Source organism: Mytilus trossulus, chromosome 14 (genome assembly GCF_036588685.1).
Source record: "Mytilus trossulus isolate FHL-02 chromosome 14, PNRI_Mtr1.1.1.hap1, whole genome shotgun sequence".
Lineage (NCBI taxonomy): Eukaryota > Metazoa > Mollusca > Bivalvia > Mytilida > Mytilidae > Mytilus > Mytilus trossulus.
This window is the reverse complement of record NC_086386.1, coordinates 51737840-51756125: the sequence shown is the minus strand read 5'-3', so window position 1 is coordinate 51756125 and position 18286 is coordinate 51737840. Positions and strand designations below refer to the sequence as shown.

The window sequence follows — 18286 nt, the reverse complement described above, 5'->3', positions numbered from 1 at the left end:
TGATTGAAAGATGCCATTTTTTATTTTGCGTCTTTCTATGCTGTGATGTAACACTATCGTTTCAGGTAAAGGGTGACTATTGGTTTCTATAAGAAAAAAAAAGTTTAAACCCGCTGCATTTGCTTGCATATTTCCTTAGTCAGGAACCTGGTGTTTAGCGGTTGTCCTTGCTGATCTGGTTCACAAGTGCTTTATGTAAAGATAATTCTTATAAAGATTAGACCCTTGTTTGAATCGTTTTACTCAACTAAATTATTGGGCCCTTTATAGCTTGCTGTTCGGAATATTCGGTGTGAGCCAATGTTTCGTGTTAAACACCTACATGTATAATGGTTTACTTTTATAAATTGTGATTTGGATGGAAAGTTGTCTCTATGGCACTCATACTACATCTTCTTATATCTATTCCCTTTTGTAAAGTTTTATTTTGTTTAAAGTTTTATTAAGTTATAAGGAAGTGTTGAGTACAATTAATTATTCATTTTACAAATATATTGATTACATATCATATTTGGTTTCCCCTTCAATATCTTCCGACTCCTATGTAGAATATAAAAATATATTTCGCTTTCGGTGATTTAAAAATTGTTCGCAACATTACCTTCGAATTATAAATGTAAAGTGTATTAAGACATCTAAAATTAAGGCAATCAAACGCTTTGCTTTGGTATACTATTGCATAACGTTAGAGTCAAATACGTGCACTTTTTTCACTTTTGTACCGTGTTTATCTCTTCATATTTCCGCAAAAGTTTGATAATAACTGTATTTCCATGCCGTTTTGCAATTTTCATTGGTGTGTCATTATTCTTTGAAGGTCTATTTACGTTTGCACCGTATTTCAGCAATGTATCTACTATATCTGTATGTTTTTTATCACATGCAATATGAAGTGGTGTAAAACCGTTTTTGTTGTCTTCACTATGAATATCCTTTAGTGAAAGGTGATGTACGAGGAAATTAACTGTGTCAACATTATTCATTTCGCAAGCCACATACAATGGTGTTCTTCCAATATCATCAGATTTATTCATTTTTGCCTTCGCCTGTGCAAGCAGTTCTACGACTTCAGTATGGCCTCTTATACATGCCAGATGTAGTGGGGTGAGTCCATGTATGTCTCTCTTATTTGTGTGTGCCTTATGTTTTATTAACAAATCTGTCATATGTAGGTTACCATTGTTACAAGCTATATGAATCGCAGCGCGATTGTCATTGTCCCGGAGATGCACGTCCGCTTTTTGTTGTAAAAGAATTTCAGCGATGTGCTGATGTCTATGCAATACAGCCAAATGAAGAGCTGTTTTCCCATGAATGTCTTGTTTATTAATGTTTGGCATGTCTTTTTTCACAAAATATGCTAATAAATCCGTAAAACCCGATGATGACACTTTATGAATAACAGTCGATTTGTCTTTAGCATCAACTATATCTTCAGCCTTCAAATGTTTTTCAAAGTGTGGTAACATTTCCTTTCGAAACTGACCTGAACACATTTGCTTGTTTGCAAACACAGTAGTTACATTTCCATGACTGATGTCGCTTGTTAATCGAGCGAAATATTCATTGTACAAATCTGGAGTAACACTAATCATGAAACTGCCAACAATTTCTTCTAAAAAGGCCAATTGTATTCTCGTCTGAACAAAACCAATTGATCCATATTTTAGTATACTTCTTATAAAATTGTGACCAATACAACCAACCATCATGTTAAACATGTATTTATGCATAAATGTAAAACCGTGATCACACTTCTTAACAAATGTACCATCTAATGATCTCAGAAAAGATAACAATAAGCCTTTAGAAGGAGTTTGCAAAATTCCTGCCTCTGTAACTATATCTCTAAGCATGACGTCGGTCTTAACATTATGTTCATCTAGTACAATTTCTTCTACAACATTGTCTAAAACAACTAGCAGAGCTAACACTAAGTAGGTCTCATTAGATTTCAGTTTAATATTGTTGACTTCGTACGCTATATAACTGGACGGATATGTAAAAAAGTTTTCATTTTCTTTACAAGCTGCTAAAATTATGCAAATACATGGAAAAAAGCTGTATAACATGCAAATATTATCTTTAAGTACACTAATTATTCCCCTCTTTATGTAAGATTCACCAATTTCCTTTCTTTCGTCTACGGATAACTGAAGGTCATATAAGAGAAAATCGCAATGTTCAAAGGAGATATTCTCCAAAGCAAGTTGATTCTGCACCAAATGATATGTCTGCGATCTACAGGTCATTATTATTTTTGTGTTAGCATGGTAATCTAAAACTGTTTTTAAAGAGGAACAAATAAGCCTGAAATCTGTATCACAGCAATATTTCCCAAAAACGTCATCAATTATAAACACTTGGTTCATACTTGACAAGGCATACTTATGTAGATCACTAGCATTTACTTCAATTACCATGCATTTATAGGTTTTCTCTAAAATAAAGGCCACACAATATGCATTTGCCGTTTTACCAACGCCTGGAGGCCCACTTATTAATACACAGTTGTGGTTCTGAATTTTCTCCAAAATTACTTTTGTGGCTCTTGTACTGACAAACTTTTCCGTTTTCTCTTTCCAATTTAGTTTTTCCTTATTTAGGATATCTGTAAATAAAAAAATGGTTAATACAACAACAAACACCTGATTTTTTTTACATTTTACCTATTGCGTCTGTTCGTTGTTTTCTCGCATCGTTGTCAATGTAATGGAATTTGATGCGACTGGCATAAACATACGAGCAATCCACCATTTTCTACATGTCTGTACGAAGACAGTTATATGCCAGTTGTTATCCATTCGTTTGATGTGTTGGAGCTTTTGATTAGAGAAATTCCTTTTAGTGTTGTAGAAGGTGTTCAGTATTGTTTTGATTTAACTCTTTGCTAGATTTTAAGATCTATGATCAATAAATACATCGAAGATCCAAGGATAAAGAGCTTTTACGCCAGACGCAGGTTTCGTTATCTTTAGAAAAGTCATCAATGAAACGCGAATAAAAAAATTAAAAAGGCAAAATCAATCAAGAAATAATTTGAAGCGCATTGATGAGTCCTTGTTAATTCAAAAGGTTCTGTTAAATACAGCTCATGTTATCTATTCAACTTACCATTATCATCATGTCAATTCCGTCATTTTTAATTTAATCAACAGAGGCCTGTATTACAACGAGAATAGTGATTAAATTTATATGCTCGACATTTTCTCTTTTCATGAATAATTTATTGGTTGATATCAAGTAAAGTGGTCAATATGTAATGCATATTGCGGACTAAACAAATTGCTAATAAAATAGTAGTTGGATACTGTAATATTAGCCTTCCGGAATGATAATCGGTGCAGTTAAGACTGCGCCTGCGAAATAAGGTTTTTTGAATAGGGATAGAAATAGAACCTTCAAACAATGCTCCTAGCATGCCTATTGACCTCTTAAATAGTTGTTGCAATAGTTCTTTACCTGCAGCGATCGTCTTTTTCTACAAGAGGCATCGGAATAAATGTCCCCATCGTGAGGCGTTATGTCATACACGGTACACTTTGCATATACCATAGCACGAAACATATATTTTAGTCACATGTCCCCCCAAAATATCGATAAATACATATTTGTAATTTTGTAATCAAAAGAACAATATCTAATAGCATTTAATTTCAGGATAGGTACCTTTTTTTTACTGCGATTTTTTAAAACCAAGAAGGGATTGATATAATGTTGAGACAAGTGCATCGGATCTGCGAATACAAATAAAGGCAACAGTAGTATACTCATAAATCGATTGGAAAAAAGAAGAAGTTAAAAAACAAAACTGAGGGAAACGCATCAAATATAAGAGGAGTACAACCACACAATAGAAAAACAGCATTACAAAAATGTGACACAGCCAGAAACGAACTTTAATATATCATTGGCCATTTTGCTGACTTTGTACAGGACACACACAAGACTAACCAGTGACGCACGAAAAAATTCGAAAGCCAAAACAAGTACAAAGTTCAAGAGGACCAGAAGTTCTAAAACGTTGTGCCCAACACAGCGAGGATTTTCTAAGATCATCCTTATTATTTAGAATAATTTATAATTTTGCAAACAGTAAATTTTACAGAATTACTATATCATGTATATAAAAGATATACATGACAAAACTAATGTGGTGAATAACTACAGAAAAAACGGATAGATCACATAAAACAACTTAATCCAGAACATAAAAATACACACCCGAGTTGGCCAAAGCCTTAACCATCGTAAACGTACAAAGTGACGTCACATTTGAAAAATAAATCGTTCAATCTATTGTGTGAATCGAGGAGCTATTCGCGTGTCTTTTGTAGATGAACTACAATTGGATCAAATCAGATAAAATTGTTAATATACTAACTGTTCATAATTTCTTTGTTGAACCATGAATCGTCGTCATCAATGCCTGTAAAATATCATTCATTTCAAGATTGAAGTAGGCGTTCAATTTCGGTTGAAAAAAATATAAAAATTTAAGTGTAAAGAGAAGTTTAATGTGTACGAAGACAGAAACTAGCAAACCCAAGGTGATATGATTTCTTGATATATCAATCTTTTATTATACGTATGTTTTATTTCCTGAGAAAAAAAAATGATATACATGTCATTACTTATCTATTCTTTTATTTGATATGGTCAATATGTTATGAACAGCTTCTAAATAAAAGTGAACGATTACTTTTAACATGTAACGTTCAATTGCAGCCATTCAATTATTTTTAGGACTTATCAACTGCCGCAAATTCAGTACTGTTTATACTATTTCTTCAGTCTCGTTAGTACATTGTCAAACTATCATATAAAAGTAAAATGTGATACATTTGCCAAGGAAATAACTCCTCACAAGGGACCAAATAATACAAAAATTAACAACTTAAGGTTACGCATAACAAGCATTTAATAATATTTAGTGTTCGTGCTAATATTTTCAATTTCAGGTAAGTGACTTACTCTGGTGTTGAGGGCAGTATGCTACCAGCAGAAAGATGAGCATACCTGTGAATACAAACAAATTCGTGTAAAAGCCAAAAACAAATAAAATATATTTGTAGAAATAAAGACTGAGTGTAAAAGACGGATTCACGGTGTCTGGCGCAGATACGAAATTTCAATCCTGGTATCTATGATGAGATTTTTTAGTATAATTGTGTAACTGTGATCCTTCATCTTAGGTAGCACTAGTACTCCAGAGTTAGGTGTGAATTTTGGCCCCTGTGGATTATTAAAATATGAGAGCTAGTGTGAAATAAAATTCATTTTTGGATAGCTGAGTACTAAAATAGCCTTCGTATTGGGTTTATATGAACATCAATATTATGTAATGCATGTAATATAGGCTGTTTTCTGTATTACAGTCCGTATTTGCATGCCCATACCATACATTGGTCCGGCAATTATTGTAATGTTTTTTTTCCAACTTTTTGTCGCACGAACTTTGTGATTAGATTTTACGAAAACATGAGGCGAAAGACACCCATTTTTTATTTGATCACAAGGAAGATCTATGCAAACAGTTTCTAAAAAGATATCACTCAAAGGCATTGACATTCTAGTTTGGTCCAAATTTTGGGGGGATATGTGACATGTTTACCCCCCTTTTTGCAATATTTTATTGTAAATAAATGCAGAATGTTGGCATCGATACACATAAAAGGAATTATTTTTCATCCTTTTAACTTTGAAAAATGAAATCTATGGAAGATACCGGTTACATACATATGCACATATACAACACAAACAGTAAGGTTATTGTATTAGAAATCCAGGAATAGGAGATGGGTAAACATTTTGTGGCTCATTTTCAATTTTATTTTCTAACTGTGGAGTGCTACCTTAACTTTAAAATCTTCCATACATGTTTTTTTTATCGGATTTGGCACACTATTTATGTTGTGCAATGCTTTTCATTTTATCATGCTAACAATGGGTTCAATCTTTATCAGGCCTTTATTTTGTCGAAGTTTTGTAGGTTTATTTCAGCATATATATGCATTTATGAGATCTGTACCTATTGAACTCACAACAGTTACACTGAAAACTGTCGAACAGGTTCAAGCACAATATAATGAAATTGCAGTTTGATTTCAGGTTTTGTGGCGTGTTGGAGATCTTACAAATATTTGAGATAAAGCACTACAATAAAAGAACTGTCAATTAAATGCACTAGATTTTTAATTTTTTTTTACGATTTCGTTATACACAATTTTGTTTCAATTCTGTCACACACAACCTGTATACCAGGAATAAGCAACATGACTCATGTAGTTAAAACTATTACCTCTATGTGTTTGTTATATTTGGACTTTTAACACTCGTGATGCATAGCTTTATATCTTTCATAAAACATATTTGTTAATTGAAATGATAATTCTTGTTTATGCTATGTTGTAGCTTAGAGTTTTTGTTTTAAAATATTTTAAAATATTTGAATCTCAATATATATGTTATGGTCAAATACAATTGATATACATACCAATACAGAAAGCCAAACAAAATATAATGGCGAATACAATGTAAATTTGACCTAAAAGATAGAAAAAATATGTGTAATAAATGCAAAACAAATTACTTAAAGATCATTAAAATAATTAAAAAAGAGATGAATAATAGTGCAAATACATATCAGATTAGAAGAATCAAGTTCCTAGTTCCAAAGTTCCAACTGAATACATGTTACGTTTTATTTCGTATCACTGATCATAGGCTAGATTTCTACACAATATTAGTGTAAAATGATAAACATGATAAAGGTGGAAAACGATATTTAAAAAATAACAGTTCTGCTAAACATCAAACACATTAAAAACCACAAAAAAAAAACATCAACCACGTGACTGGTATTGAGGGGCAAAAATAACAATGAAATATTCGTGCTGATATATTGAGAACAAGCCAATGTCATTGTAAAACTCAAAAAGCGTTAAGGCGTGAACATGTCCACAAACAATTCACATAACGAAAAACAAACGACTGAGCAATACAAACCTAAATATCCTTCTTCACATATTATACTCGTTGTGGTAATGATGTAAAAACAAAACTGGTGATAATTTTATAGATATAGGAAGATGTGGTGTGAGTGCCAATGAGACAACTCTCCATCCAAATAACAATTTAAAAATTAAACCATTATAGGTTAAAGTACGGCCTTCAACAATTTGTATGCATAACAACCACGTCCACTTGTATTTTTGTCTATCTGATGAGTTAAGTTTTTTTCAACTGATTTTTATAGTTCGTTTTTATGTTGTACTGTTATTCCACTGTCCCAGGTAAGGGGAGGTTTGGGATCCCGATAACATGTTTAACCCCGCCACGTTATTTATGTATGTGCCTGTCTCAAGTCAGGAGCCTGTAATTCAGTGGTTGTCGTTTGTTTATGTGTTACATATTTGTTTTTCGTTCATTTTTTTACATGAATAAGGCCGTTAGTTTTCTCATTTGAATTGTTTTACATTGTCTAATCGAGGCCTTTTATAGCTGACTATGCGGTATGAGCTTTGGTCATTGTTGAAGGGCGTACAGTGACCTTAAGTTGTTAATGTTTGTGTCATTTTGGTCTTTTGTGGATAGATGTTTCATTGACAATCATATCACATCTTCTTTTTTAAACGTTCGAAAAAGATAGAACGGGATTGTGGCTACCTTATTTGGATCATGTAAGTCGTCCCCTGCTAAACAGATAGTCCGTTTTTGTCAACCAGCTTATGATGACATTCATAAACTTTTCGAACTATCAGTTTTATTACTTCTTCACATGGAAATTTTGATTCTATAACGTTATTACAAGCAGCAATCCTTTCGAATAAAATAATTAAATCGTGCAAGGAAATTCAAGCTCTGGACCTCAGAAAATATTGTAATTTTAAAGCATCCTTTAATGAATAAATATCGCCGTGTGCTTATTTATACACTATTTCGACCCTCACGAATTCAAATAACATAATCATCTTTTCGTATTGTGTTTTATTTGAAAACAGGTGAGAAAAACAGCTCAATTAAATTCCTATGTTTGGAGTTTTGCCATTGTCTTTAAAACTATTCAAGATACATGTATGATAGATTTGAACTTTTATCTACCTGTATTTGTAACACCAGACTCATCTATGGTAACCGTTTGAATTTGATCTTCAATTATTCTACAATTTTAATGCATAGTATGAATAATCAACTAAACAGTAATACCAGTAGTCAAGATGAACGTAGCTCAAATTGAAAGATTTTGGAACCCAAAATATAACTTTTTATGTAATTGATTTATCAAGCTTTAATTTTAAAATATGAAAGCTATCAATTTGCTAAAATTATTCTAATTATAAGAGTAAGAAAAATATTCAACATCGACATTGAAATAAAGAATATCAACATCAAAGTGGAGCCATTTGGATCACTCCCAGTTTTCTGTTGACTTCCCATTGTAAATTTTTGTGTAGAAGGTTTACAATATAATAAAAATACTGAACTCCGAGGAAAATTCAAAACAAAAATGTCCTAATCAAATGGCAAAATGAAAAGCTCAAACATATCAAACGAATGGACAACAACTGTCATTTTTCTAAATTACTTCAGCCGTTTTTTATGTAGAAAAAATGTATGTTTTGTAATCAAATTCAATACCGTCGTTATTGTTGTAAGCATCGTTTGTATTTGATTTTGATGGCTTCTTTGTACATGTATCATCACTTCTCTGTATTTACGTAACTCAATTAAAAAAGCAACTCTTGTTCAACTTCTTTTTTAAACACAGCATATTTCAATGAGTGTCATTCCATGCCCTTTTCTTTTAGATTTAAAAGAATTAAAAATGCAAGGATTTCAAGGCAAACATAAACTTACTCTGTGTTGTCTTTCAATCGGCATTCAAATGATGAGTTCCAGTGCGTTGTAGGCGGGACACAATTATAATCTATGAAACAAAATGTGCAAAATATACAGTAAGTCATTTGTGATTTTTTTTTAAAAATCTTAAACTCATATTATTATCATCCTTTTACAGTTATAATATTTAAAACCGTGTTACAAAATTGCAAAAAAATGCCAATACAAAGTTAAGGTGTTTTGCACAGAAGTATTAATATGTAATTCATTATATGTAAGCTTATTTGGAATCAACACTGTTTTTTTAAATTAATTAAATATATGTATATTACTTTGACATGTTTGACTATCATTTACTTTAATGTATTCAAATTCAAAGTAGAGCCTTCAGGCACTATTTAAATTCATCGTGTACATGTGATTCCATTATTTTTCTCTTTTTTTTTTAAATTTGTTTGAAGAGGCACTACCAACGAGATATATTAAAAATCTAAAATATGTTTTGATTTGTTCTATCATAAATGAAAGTGAAATAGTGATATGATAATTTGCTTTTATCCGCTATAATGGTTCAATTTTGTGAAATTAAGCGTATAAACATTGATAATGAATTATTCAATTGCAAGTAAAAAATCGACCTCATGAAATCCATATTCATGTGAACTCCAATCTGACCCAGTAAAAGCGAAAGAATAACGCATGCATTGCCCGTATATGGTTATTAAATGGAAACGAATGTTAACCTTGAAAGTGAAACAAAGGAAAATTACTTGATTGACTAATTTGATCCACCAAAAAATATTCTTATTATGGTAAAAACGACGTTTTTTATTTCTCATTTATAAAATTTAACATACCTATACTAATCCAATTGCACGAGTTGCTTAATCTATTTATATCTATGTGCATGTAAACGTCGTTTAAATGGTCATAGAAGGTCAACTCGATAGTTAATTATATGGCGTATTGCCAAAAATTCTAACGAAACGAAGCTACATCTTATGGAGACCATGTCCTGTAAATTGTTTATTTCATACTTTTTATAGTTTGGAAAAAATGTTTTACATTGTTCAAAGTAGTATATTAGAATGTCAGTCAAATCGGTGAACATAAATTTGACAGCTAGTGCTCCTTTGAAAGCAAACATCATCTTAGCATAATCAAAACAAGCAACACATAGATTTTACCTAAAACACAAATGATGTAAAGTTGTAAATTGTTAAACTATTAGTATAATGGAATGTGTATGAAACTCAAATCATTAATTAACTTCATCTAAAACAACATAAAAAAACAAAACTACAGCATACCACAAGCAATGGTTTGCAGTCTATTAAACTGATATTTAGTCATGATGGCAAGAAATGACCACTCTACTAATTACAAATGTATATGAAAACTAATGATTAATGGCAAGTACAAATAAGTAAAATAAAAACAACATTACTTTTTTGGAAAGCATCTGAAAGGTGAAACGTACACAAATCTTAAATGTATTTTAAAATCAATTTGATGTACAAAATTTAATGTTTTTAACTTTTCTTCATTCTTATTTGATATCATAGCAATGTGATTTGATTTAAAGTCTTTAATTACCATATTGTCTATTATTGCTGTTTCACATAATTGATTTTTATTAATTGCTTTTTAATAGCTTCTCTTGTCTTTTTCCTGAACAAATTTTCAATGTTTATTGTCTACTTATGTTTTTGGTCGCTTGTTTTCTCATTTGGAATTGTCCATGCCTGGATTTTTTATGGATCTTCCTCACTGTTGAAGGTTGTACAAATTGCCTTGTTTTGCTAACATTTGCCTAGTTTGAATTATGGTGGGCAGTTTCTTAAATAAAGATTTACTAGCCAACCTAAAAATAAATTAATAATGAAATGGTATAAATATTATTTCATGAAGGCCCTTCATAAATATCGAACAGTCATAGGAACAATCCCTATTACCTGGAGTAAGAACTTCTCCAACAGAACATTTCCTTAAGTAACACGTACAATCTTCCATCTCCGGCAAACACATACATGGATTTTTCGGTGTAATGACGAAATCATAGCCATTAGCATAATCACATCTACATGCCGTGTCTTCAGTACCTGTTCCTTTTTTGTACATAAGTTGTCCAATACCATTGCATTTTGATGTTTTGAACACACATTCAGAATTCTCATTGGTCCAAAATCGAATCGGTTGATACCTATTGCTGTCACATGGAACTCCTTGTAATGTCCCAACAATTATAAACTTGTATCCTAATAAGAATATAATGATTTGGATATGAACATTGATTACATGTACATAGAAACACATTTGAAATAAAAGGCGCAAAGGAACCTTTGTTGCTAACCTGATATATATTTTTTTGCAATTGATCCATGAAATGATGCAACCGTTATACTTTTGGTTTATATGAGATTTTCAGATATAATCCAAAAAACTGAGTTTATCCAGTATGTTTATTTTAGCAATGTTTCCCATGTTGGTTGGCAGGCAGGGTCATTGGATATCTATTTTGTAAACTAGATACCCTAATACTTATTGTCGGCAAGTTTGGTCAAATTATTCAAGATAATAACAAAAAAAATGCAAAATTTTCCTTCAAATTACTAATTCTGGGGAAGCAATCCAACAACGGCTTGTTTTCAGAACAGATAATCTTGACCTGGTGAACATATTCTCCTCTTTTCTATTTTTATCCATGGCGGTCATCATAATTTGTTAGCTGGGTCGTTGGACACATTTATAAAAAAACATACCACAATGATAGGTGTGGCCCAGTAGTTCCAAAGAAGAATGCTTTTGTAAAAGTTATCGACGACAGACGGCGACGGACAACGGACAAGTGATGAGAAAAGCTTACTTTACCGTTTGACAAAACAAAAAGACATACAAGAAAAGTATATTTTTATAAATAGTGTTGCTATTGTCAATATACATAGAATTCACTGAACGTTGAATCTTTTAACTAGATGATCACATTTAAAACAAACGAACAGAAATATACTGTCGACGTCAATAATAATGCTTCCTCTTTACAAATTAACATATAGGATAGCCTTTGTTAACTTACCAGGTATTTCAAACTCGGGCTTATTTCTACATGACTCTCTGTTGTGCTTCGTGTTGTCATCGTACAAACAAAGATAACTCTCACTTCTATTGCAATACTTATTTGCTCTTATATTACGTTGTATATCGCTTGGGCAGCATAATTCATATGAAATTGATTCCAGCAATACAGTAATCTGCAGTCAATAACCAATTATTATTTTCATACTTAATACTTGTACCTACTAATTTGATAAATTATATAATAATTATGCTTGAGGAGAAAAAAATAAAACTAGATATATATTTGTTTATTTCATTTTCAATTGATGAAAATTTTTGATTGCAAATAACGATGAGAAAAAATTAATTAGTGTTTCAATAAATGTATATGCTCTGCAGGAGCGTTTTAATGGCAACTGGCAAATTATAGAATGTTGTATAGGTACATGTCTTATTCCTAGCAACAGGTTACATAACCATGTAGTAACCAATCAGTAATATCTTCAGCATGTTGTTGATTTCGATAGGTTATTTTTTTTATCTTATTCGTAAATAAATCAGCTTAATATCATCGTTCATATTTAGGTTACTTAAGTCTGTTGACTTCCCAATTTTTTAGATTTAATTGTATTGTCAATACTTGATGATTCGATGCCTAAATTTTGTTCCGTTTGATTGTTGATTGTTTTATGAAGTCTCTGATGTGTTTCCAATACTTAGACTGTGTGTATGTTTATTTAAATACAGTGAGTATGCGTAATAATTCTTACACTTACATTTTTTTGTGTTTTGTGATGTGTCATCCTTAGACATTATCTTCGAGATATTGACACCTAAATTTCCGTTTAAATAGCATAGTTATTGCTTGATACGAAGGCGTGCTACCAAGTTATCACGTTTTTTTACCTCACGTCGTATATAATGATAGACGTTTTACGTTTCTGCGAATTGGCATAACTTTTCCGGGAAAAAAGATGACGTTTCCGCAAAAAAGAATCTACGTTTCCGGATGTAAAAACCTTACTTTTCCGCAAAAATAGTAACTATTCCGGAAAAATAAATTATTCCTTTTCGAGAAAATAATAAAAGAGTACATTGAACTTTGTCCTAAATGAAACCTGCAACAACCGTTGATTGTAGTAGCATGACATTTTTGTAAAGCAGTATGCATCATGTGCATTGCGCATTGAAAGTCAATATTATCTTCCTCGGGCTGGAGATTTAGTCTTCGGGTTGTGAACACATCAGTACGCAGATCCCATATTTTGATAAAAAGTGGAAGTACCGCAAACACAAGAGAAATGAAGTTGCCATTTTACACTCATCTTTCAAATAGTTAACTGTGCCATCTATGCAAATAACAGTCATTTCATTACATAGACGATCATAGACATTGCAAGTTGGTGAAACACAAAAATATAACGATCCCGACATCATCTCAGGTTAAACTTTAATATTTTTTTTATTTCTAGTATATTGTAGATATAAAATCAGAACCCTTTTTGTATAACAATAGGAAATAAATAATTTATCTAACATATATATTCAAATATTATCTATTTACTATCAGGTTAATTTCCGGAAAAAAAATAATTTCTAGAAACGAATACTTTAAATTTGCGGAAACGCAGTTTTGGATTTTTGAAAAATTAGCGGAAATGCAGTACGCCCATACTGATACCTATTGGTTTTGTCTCATTATTGCAGACAAATATACATGTCATATCAAATGCAAACTATTAACCCAAATGTTGTAAAATCATAAGTTATGACGTATCCATATAATATATTAATTAAAAAATTAAAAAAACATGATATTAGTAGAAAACATATAAACATACCAACAGAACTGTCTGTAAAAGTCTAGAAGACATGCTGAAAGCAGAGATGCACATATTTTTGTACTTGTTTGAGAACAAGATTATTCACGTTGATTTCAAGCTTAACGTTGATATCATCGTGTTGTTGTGCGATGTGTGTTCCACATTCTATCTTAATTCGGGTATAGAAATTTTTTTATGATTGCAACACGAAAATAATTTGGTTTGAAATTTCAGATGACAGAAGGTCATGCAAATAACTTTCAAAATTGTTGATAATTTGTTATGTTTTTATTTCTTAAGATGTTCAATGAATTAACTGTCCAAAATACAAATCAAGTATTATATTGTTGTGTTTCTTTCAATTAATGAGACTTATATTTTACCTTTATAATGATTATAAAAAAAAGAATGGAAAGAATATATAATAGCCGTGTCTATTCAAGTTGAAATAAAAATCAAGTGATATTTTAGATGCGTGAACATGTACATGTATGTAACATGTATGTAATTTTGAAGAGCATCTGTGTCTTTATATTTTTACATTTTATTCAACCAACATGTTTATGTTTTTCTTTGTTGTTTTTATTATTTGATTAATAACAGTGTAATACATGAAATGTATGTCAAAATTTGCCAAAAAATATTAATTCAATACAACACACAATTCCCAACACATATACGGTATGTACAAGCAATTTTACCTTCAAATAAAATACACTGACAGGCAGACAGGCAACAGCCAACGGCACATAAAATCCATTTTGTATATTATGTAATTTGTCGCAAGTATTTCGTGTATCTATATAGTTTTATGTTTATGAGTTATTGTAACGTATGCCATTTTCTGAATGGAGTAGACCGGCATACCAAATTATTAAGCCTGGTATGATGAGGTTTTCTCATGTGAGCGGTGTAATAAAAATTTTACTTAAAAGTTTCAGAGAAAGGCTAAAGATTCAAGTGTTGCTATAATCATTTGAATACAATATGAATATGTGGTCATTGATTTCTTCTTGAATTTGTCGTACGGAATTCAAGAGTCTTTCATTGACATTACTTGAATAAGTGGGTGTAAGAATATACTGGTTTTATAACATATAGTATCTTCATATAACGGTATAAATATAACAAGTAGTATTTATTGCTAGATTTTGCATTGTTTTTTCCAGAACGAACGTGCAAACGTTCCTGATAAAAAAGTTTCGATCGAACTGATTTCAATTTTCATAAACCTAAACAGCTTTTTATCGAACAGACATTCGTGCGTTAGAATTTGCACTGACACGACATACATGTATGTCCAACAATTAATATTCTTTTGAACTCAAAGCAACGACACTATTTAGTATGTTGTTGTTTACATATGAACTGTAAACAATCACGAAAGTTTAAATATAGTCTAGTGTAAAATGTTTTACTTATAATGTAGTGTGTAATGAAAAATATAGAATAGTCTTTACCTGCTGAAAGATATCGATTCAGATTAAAGATTACATAATGACAATATTTCCGTTTCACTTATTTGCACTTAGTTGAAAACAATGATAAAAATGATTAAGTTCAATCAATTACATGCAATTATTAACAGCAAGATTGTATATATTTGAATTAAAGTAAGTCTGTTATTAAATAGATGTAAACATATGTAGTAATAATCCACTTTGAAATTATAGATAGACATGATAACGCCATACCTTTGATCTACTTCCCGCTTATGCATATTCTAACTGACATAAAAGTAAGTTTAAATTACAGGTAAAAGGTAGGGTACACTTTTTTTAAAGGTCATGTATGTGTGCATACCAACATTTTTTTGCCGAAATGTCAGTTAGACAAAGTATATGTTGTGGATTCAAAAATACAAATATTTAAGGTGGCCCTTGAACATTTCAAGATTTAAAGATCAATAATCGATCAATCACTTAAGAATGTCCTTGTATGTTAAGATATCCTCCATAATTGTAGAGGTACTTAAACGATAAGTTACTCGAAAATGTTATTTTAGGATAACTTAGAATGACATAATTTGGATACTTCCTTTAATAAATTTCGTTAAACAAAATGTGAAAAAATGGAAAATATAAACTTCGTATCAAGTTAGTCCAAGTACACAGTTATCGGCATTTTGATTTTCGTTGTCCCGTTTTCCACGAATATAGTCCTTATGTGAATAGTGTGTTTCTTGTCATTTTTTTTTTATTACCCTTCCAAATTAATTTTTCCATGTGTTATGCCTAAAATAGCATTTAGGGCGGTAACATGATACTGCCAACAATTTTTGGTCATGAATTTTAAAGTAAAGTAGTGTTTTTGTCCAGCTGAAAAAGGTAAAAAATAAGCACTTCGGAAGCTGTAAACGTTTTCAAGACTGCCGTCACTCAAAATTGTCCATATGAGGAGTTATAGTCGATAACATGTTGATACAAGAGATTAAACTGGTGCACCCACCAAATTTTCGGGCCGGAAATGTGGATGTTTTTTTGTGTAAAAAAAGGTGCATCTCATATATGGACTTTCATCTCATTTTCCCATCAATGAAGTTTTTGTCAAAATGACATATTTCAGGACCCTCGGTTCTCAATATTACAGACCCATCTACTGACAACATATTATATACCCACGAGTTGTATTTCAGATATGGACTCTAACGCAAAATGTAATCAGTCACTCAAATATGTGAAATGTAAGTCGAAATAACCTTATTAATATTATCAGGACCACTTCCCGTTCCAGCTCTCCCTTGACACCATTTACGAGTGGGGTCTTGCGAAACGATGATAGTCCATCGGAAGGGGACGATAAATGGTTGAACCGTGTTAATAGAGATCAACATCTTTTGCACGCAAAGGACACCCTTGTAGATTTGGAAAACAAGAAGGCCAACTCCGTTTTTTGGCAGCATTCGCTTCCGCAAAGTGGAAAGGCATTTATATAATTGAAATAACTTGTTTCCAAATAAACTATAAATAAATATGTTTACGCTAGATAGATGGACCTTAACTCTACGATGGACAGATGTAACACTAAATCCCTGTCCCAACTTCGTTTGACAAAAGATATTAAAATCTTTAAGGCACACAAATTTCAAAATATCCCTTTTAGTAAAGGTTTAGAAATCCTAGACATAATGTTTTCATTTGTATTCGCTTTTGGTGAAGTATCAACTACTAATAACAGTCATAACAATATGAATGTAGCTTTGTTTGCTATTTAACAATGAATTCTGCTCAAACAAATTCAAAGGTCACGTGAACCTTCTATCAGTCATGAGAAATATTGATCATTGTCGAATGCCTCATGGGGATTTAAATATAAGGTACAACAATTAAAACGTTCCATATTTGGGTTTTATCATGTTTTCGTATTACTATTGTCTCATGTACATTTACTCCATCACCCCTTCATGTGTTCATTGGGTATACGACAGACTATAACAATGCTTCATACTACAACTAAAAATCATAAAGCGTCAGATAGCAAATTATTCTTTTCGTAATAACTGACAATTGTAATTTCAATCTGTTTGGTTATAGTAACATTACAAGTATTAACAGACGCCAAGTGGATATTAGAGAGGTTTGAAAATCACTTTCATTTTCTGAAACATGTTAACTATAACAAGAAGAACTTCGAGATCGCTAATGTTGAAAGTAAAGATATCTTTATTATGATTATTTTTCTAAATGATGAAAACTGTATATTATACTATAATTAAAATATTAGTAGAATATAAAATGAGAAAAAAAAGCAAACTATGAATTATTTCCTATGTTCCGACGACGAGTTGTTGTAAGAACATTGTACCTTGTTTACATTTCTAAAAATAACCTGGTTTGGGAAATCCCCAAATACGGATCAAGCATTCTGTGCATAAGAAAAACAACGAAATTCATTGTTATAAATATTTGGCAACTTCTTCTTATATATGAAAATTAACAAAATGACATTTATTTCAACTACCTACATGTAAAATCTTTTATTTTCATATACCACAGAAAATGTTAATGTAGATCCGTAGAAACTTGTGTAACAATCTCAAACCCATATCATATGATGGACCGGCTTAGCACTGACCTATACTAATTTGTCCCAAAAGTAGTGCAACACACTTGAAAAATATCACTTAGAAAACGCTGGTTGATATTTTTAAAAATCTTCATGTAATGTCTAAAAGAAATGCAATATGAAATTACTGTGTGCTCGGACCAGTTGGCATAAATTAAATAACTAATGCATGTTATAGTAACTGTTATCAATTCAGCAGTAATGCTTAACTGAAACATCTACAAATGTTAGATAGTTATTGGTTGATCAATGTATTATCAAAATGAAGAAAAAGTGCATAATGATGATGGCATCAATCAGTATTAACTACACTTATGAATTAACTTAAAAACACAGCCTTCAATATATGATATTCTGACTTTGCATGTTTATGTATAAAATGGAATATGAATGGTGATCAGATTTGAAAACCCAATCAAAACCACAGTGTAATTGTGTTTACTGGTGCTCCAAATTATAAACATCTCCTTTAATATTTATAAACAGCACGATCAAATAAG

General features: G+C 31.3%; 1 protein-coding gene across 1 annotated transcript in view; it reads right to left on the bottom strand.

Moving 5' to 3' along the window:
* Window positions 1–710: 710 nt before the first annotated feature.
* LOC134697856 (uncharacterized) overlaps window positions 711–18286 on the bottom strand; it is a 109574-nt gene continuing 91998 nt past the window's right edge. Inside the window, exons 2-7 of the mRNA XM_063560144.1 lie at window positions 13740–13773; window positions 11918–12092; window positions 10797–11099; window positions 4975–5019; window positions 4385–4429; window positions 711–2611 (exon numbers count right to left, since the gene is read on the bottom strand). Coding sequence (XP_063416214.1) covers window positions 711–2611; window positions 4385–4429; window positions 4975–5019; window positions 10797–11099; window positions 11918–12092; window positions 13740–13772 — 2502 coding nt within the window. The 5' untranslated portion in view covers window position 13773. The remainder of the gene's footprint in view (window positions 2612–4384; window positions 4430–4974; window positions 5020–10796; window positions 11100–11917; window positions 12093–13739; window positions 13774–18286) is intronic.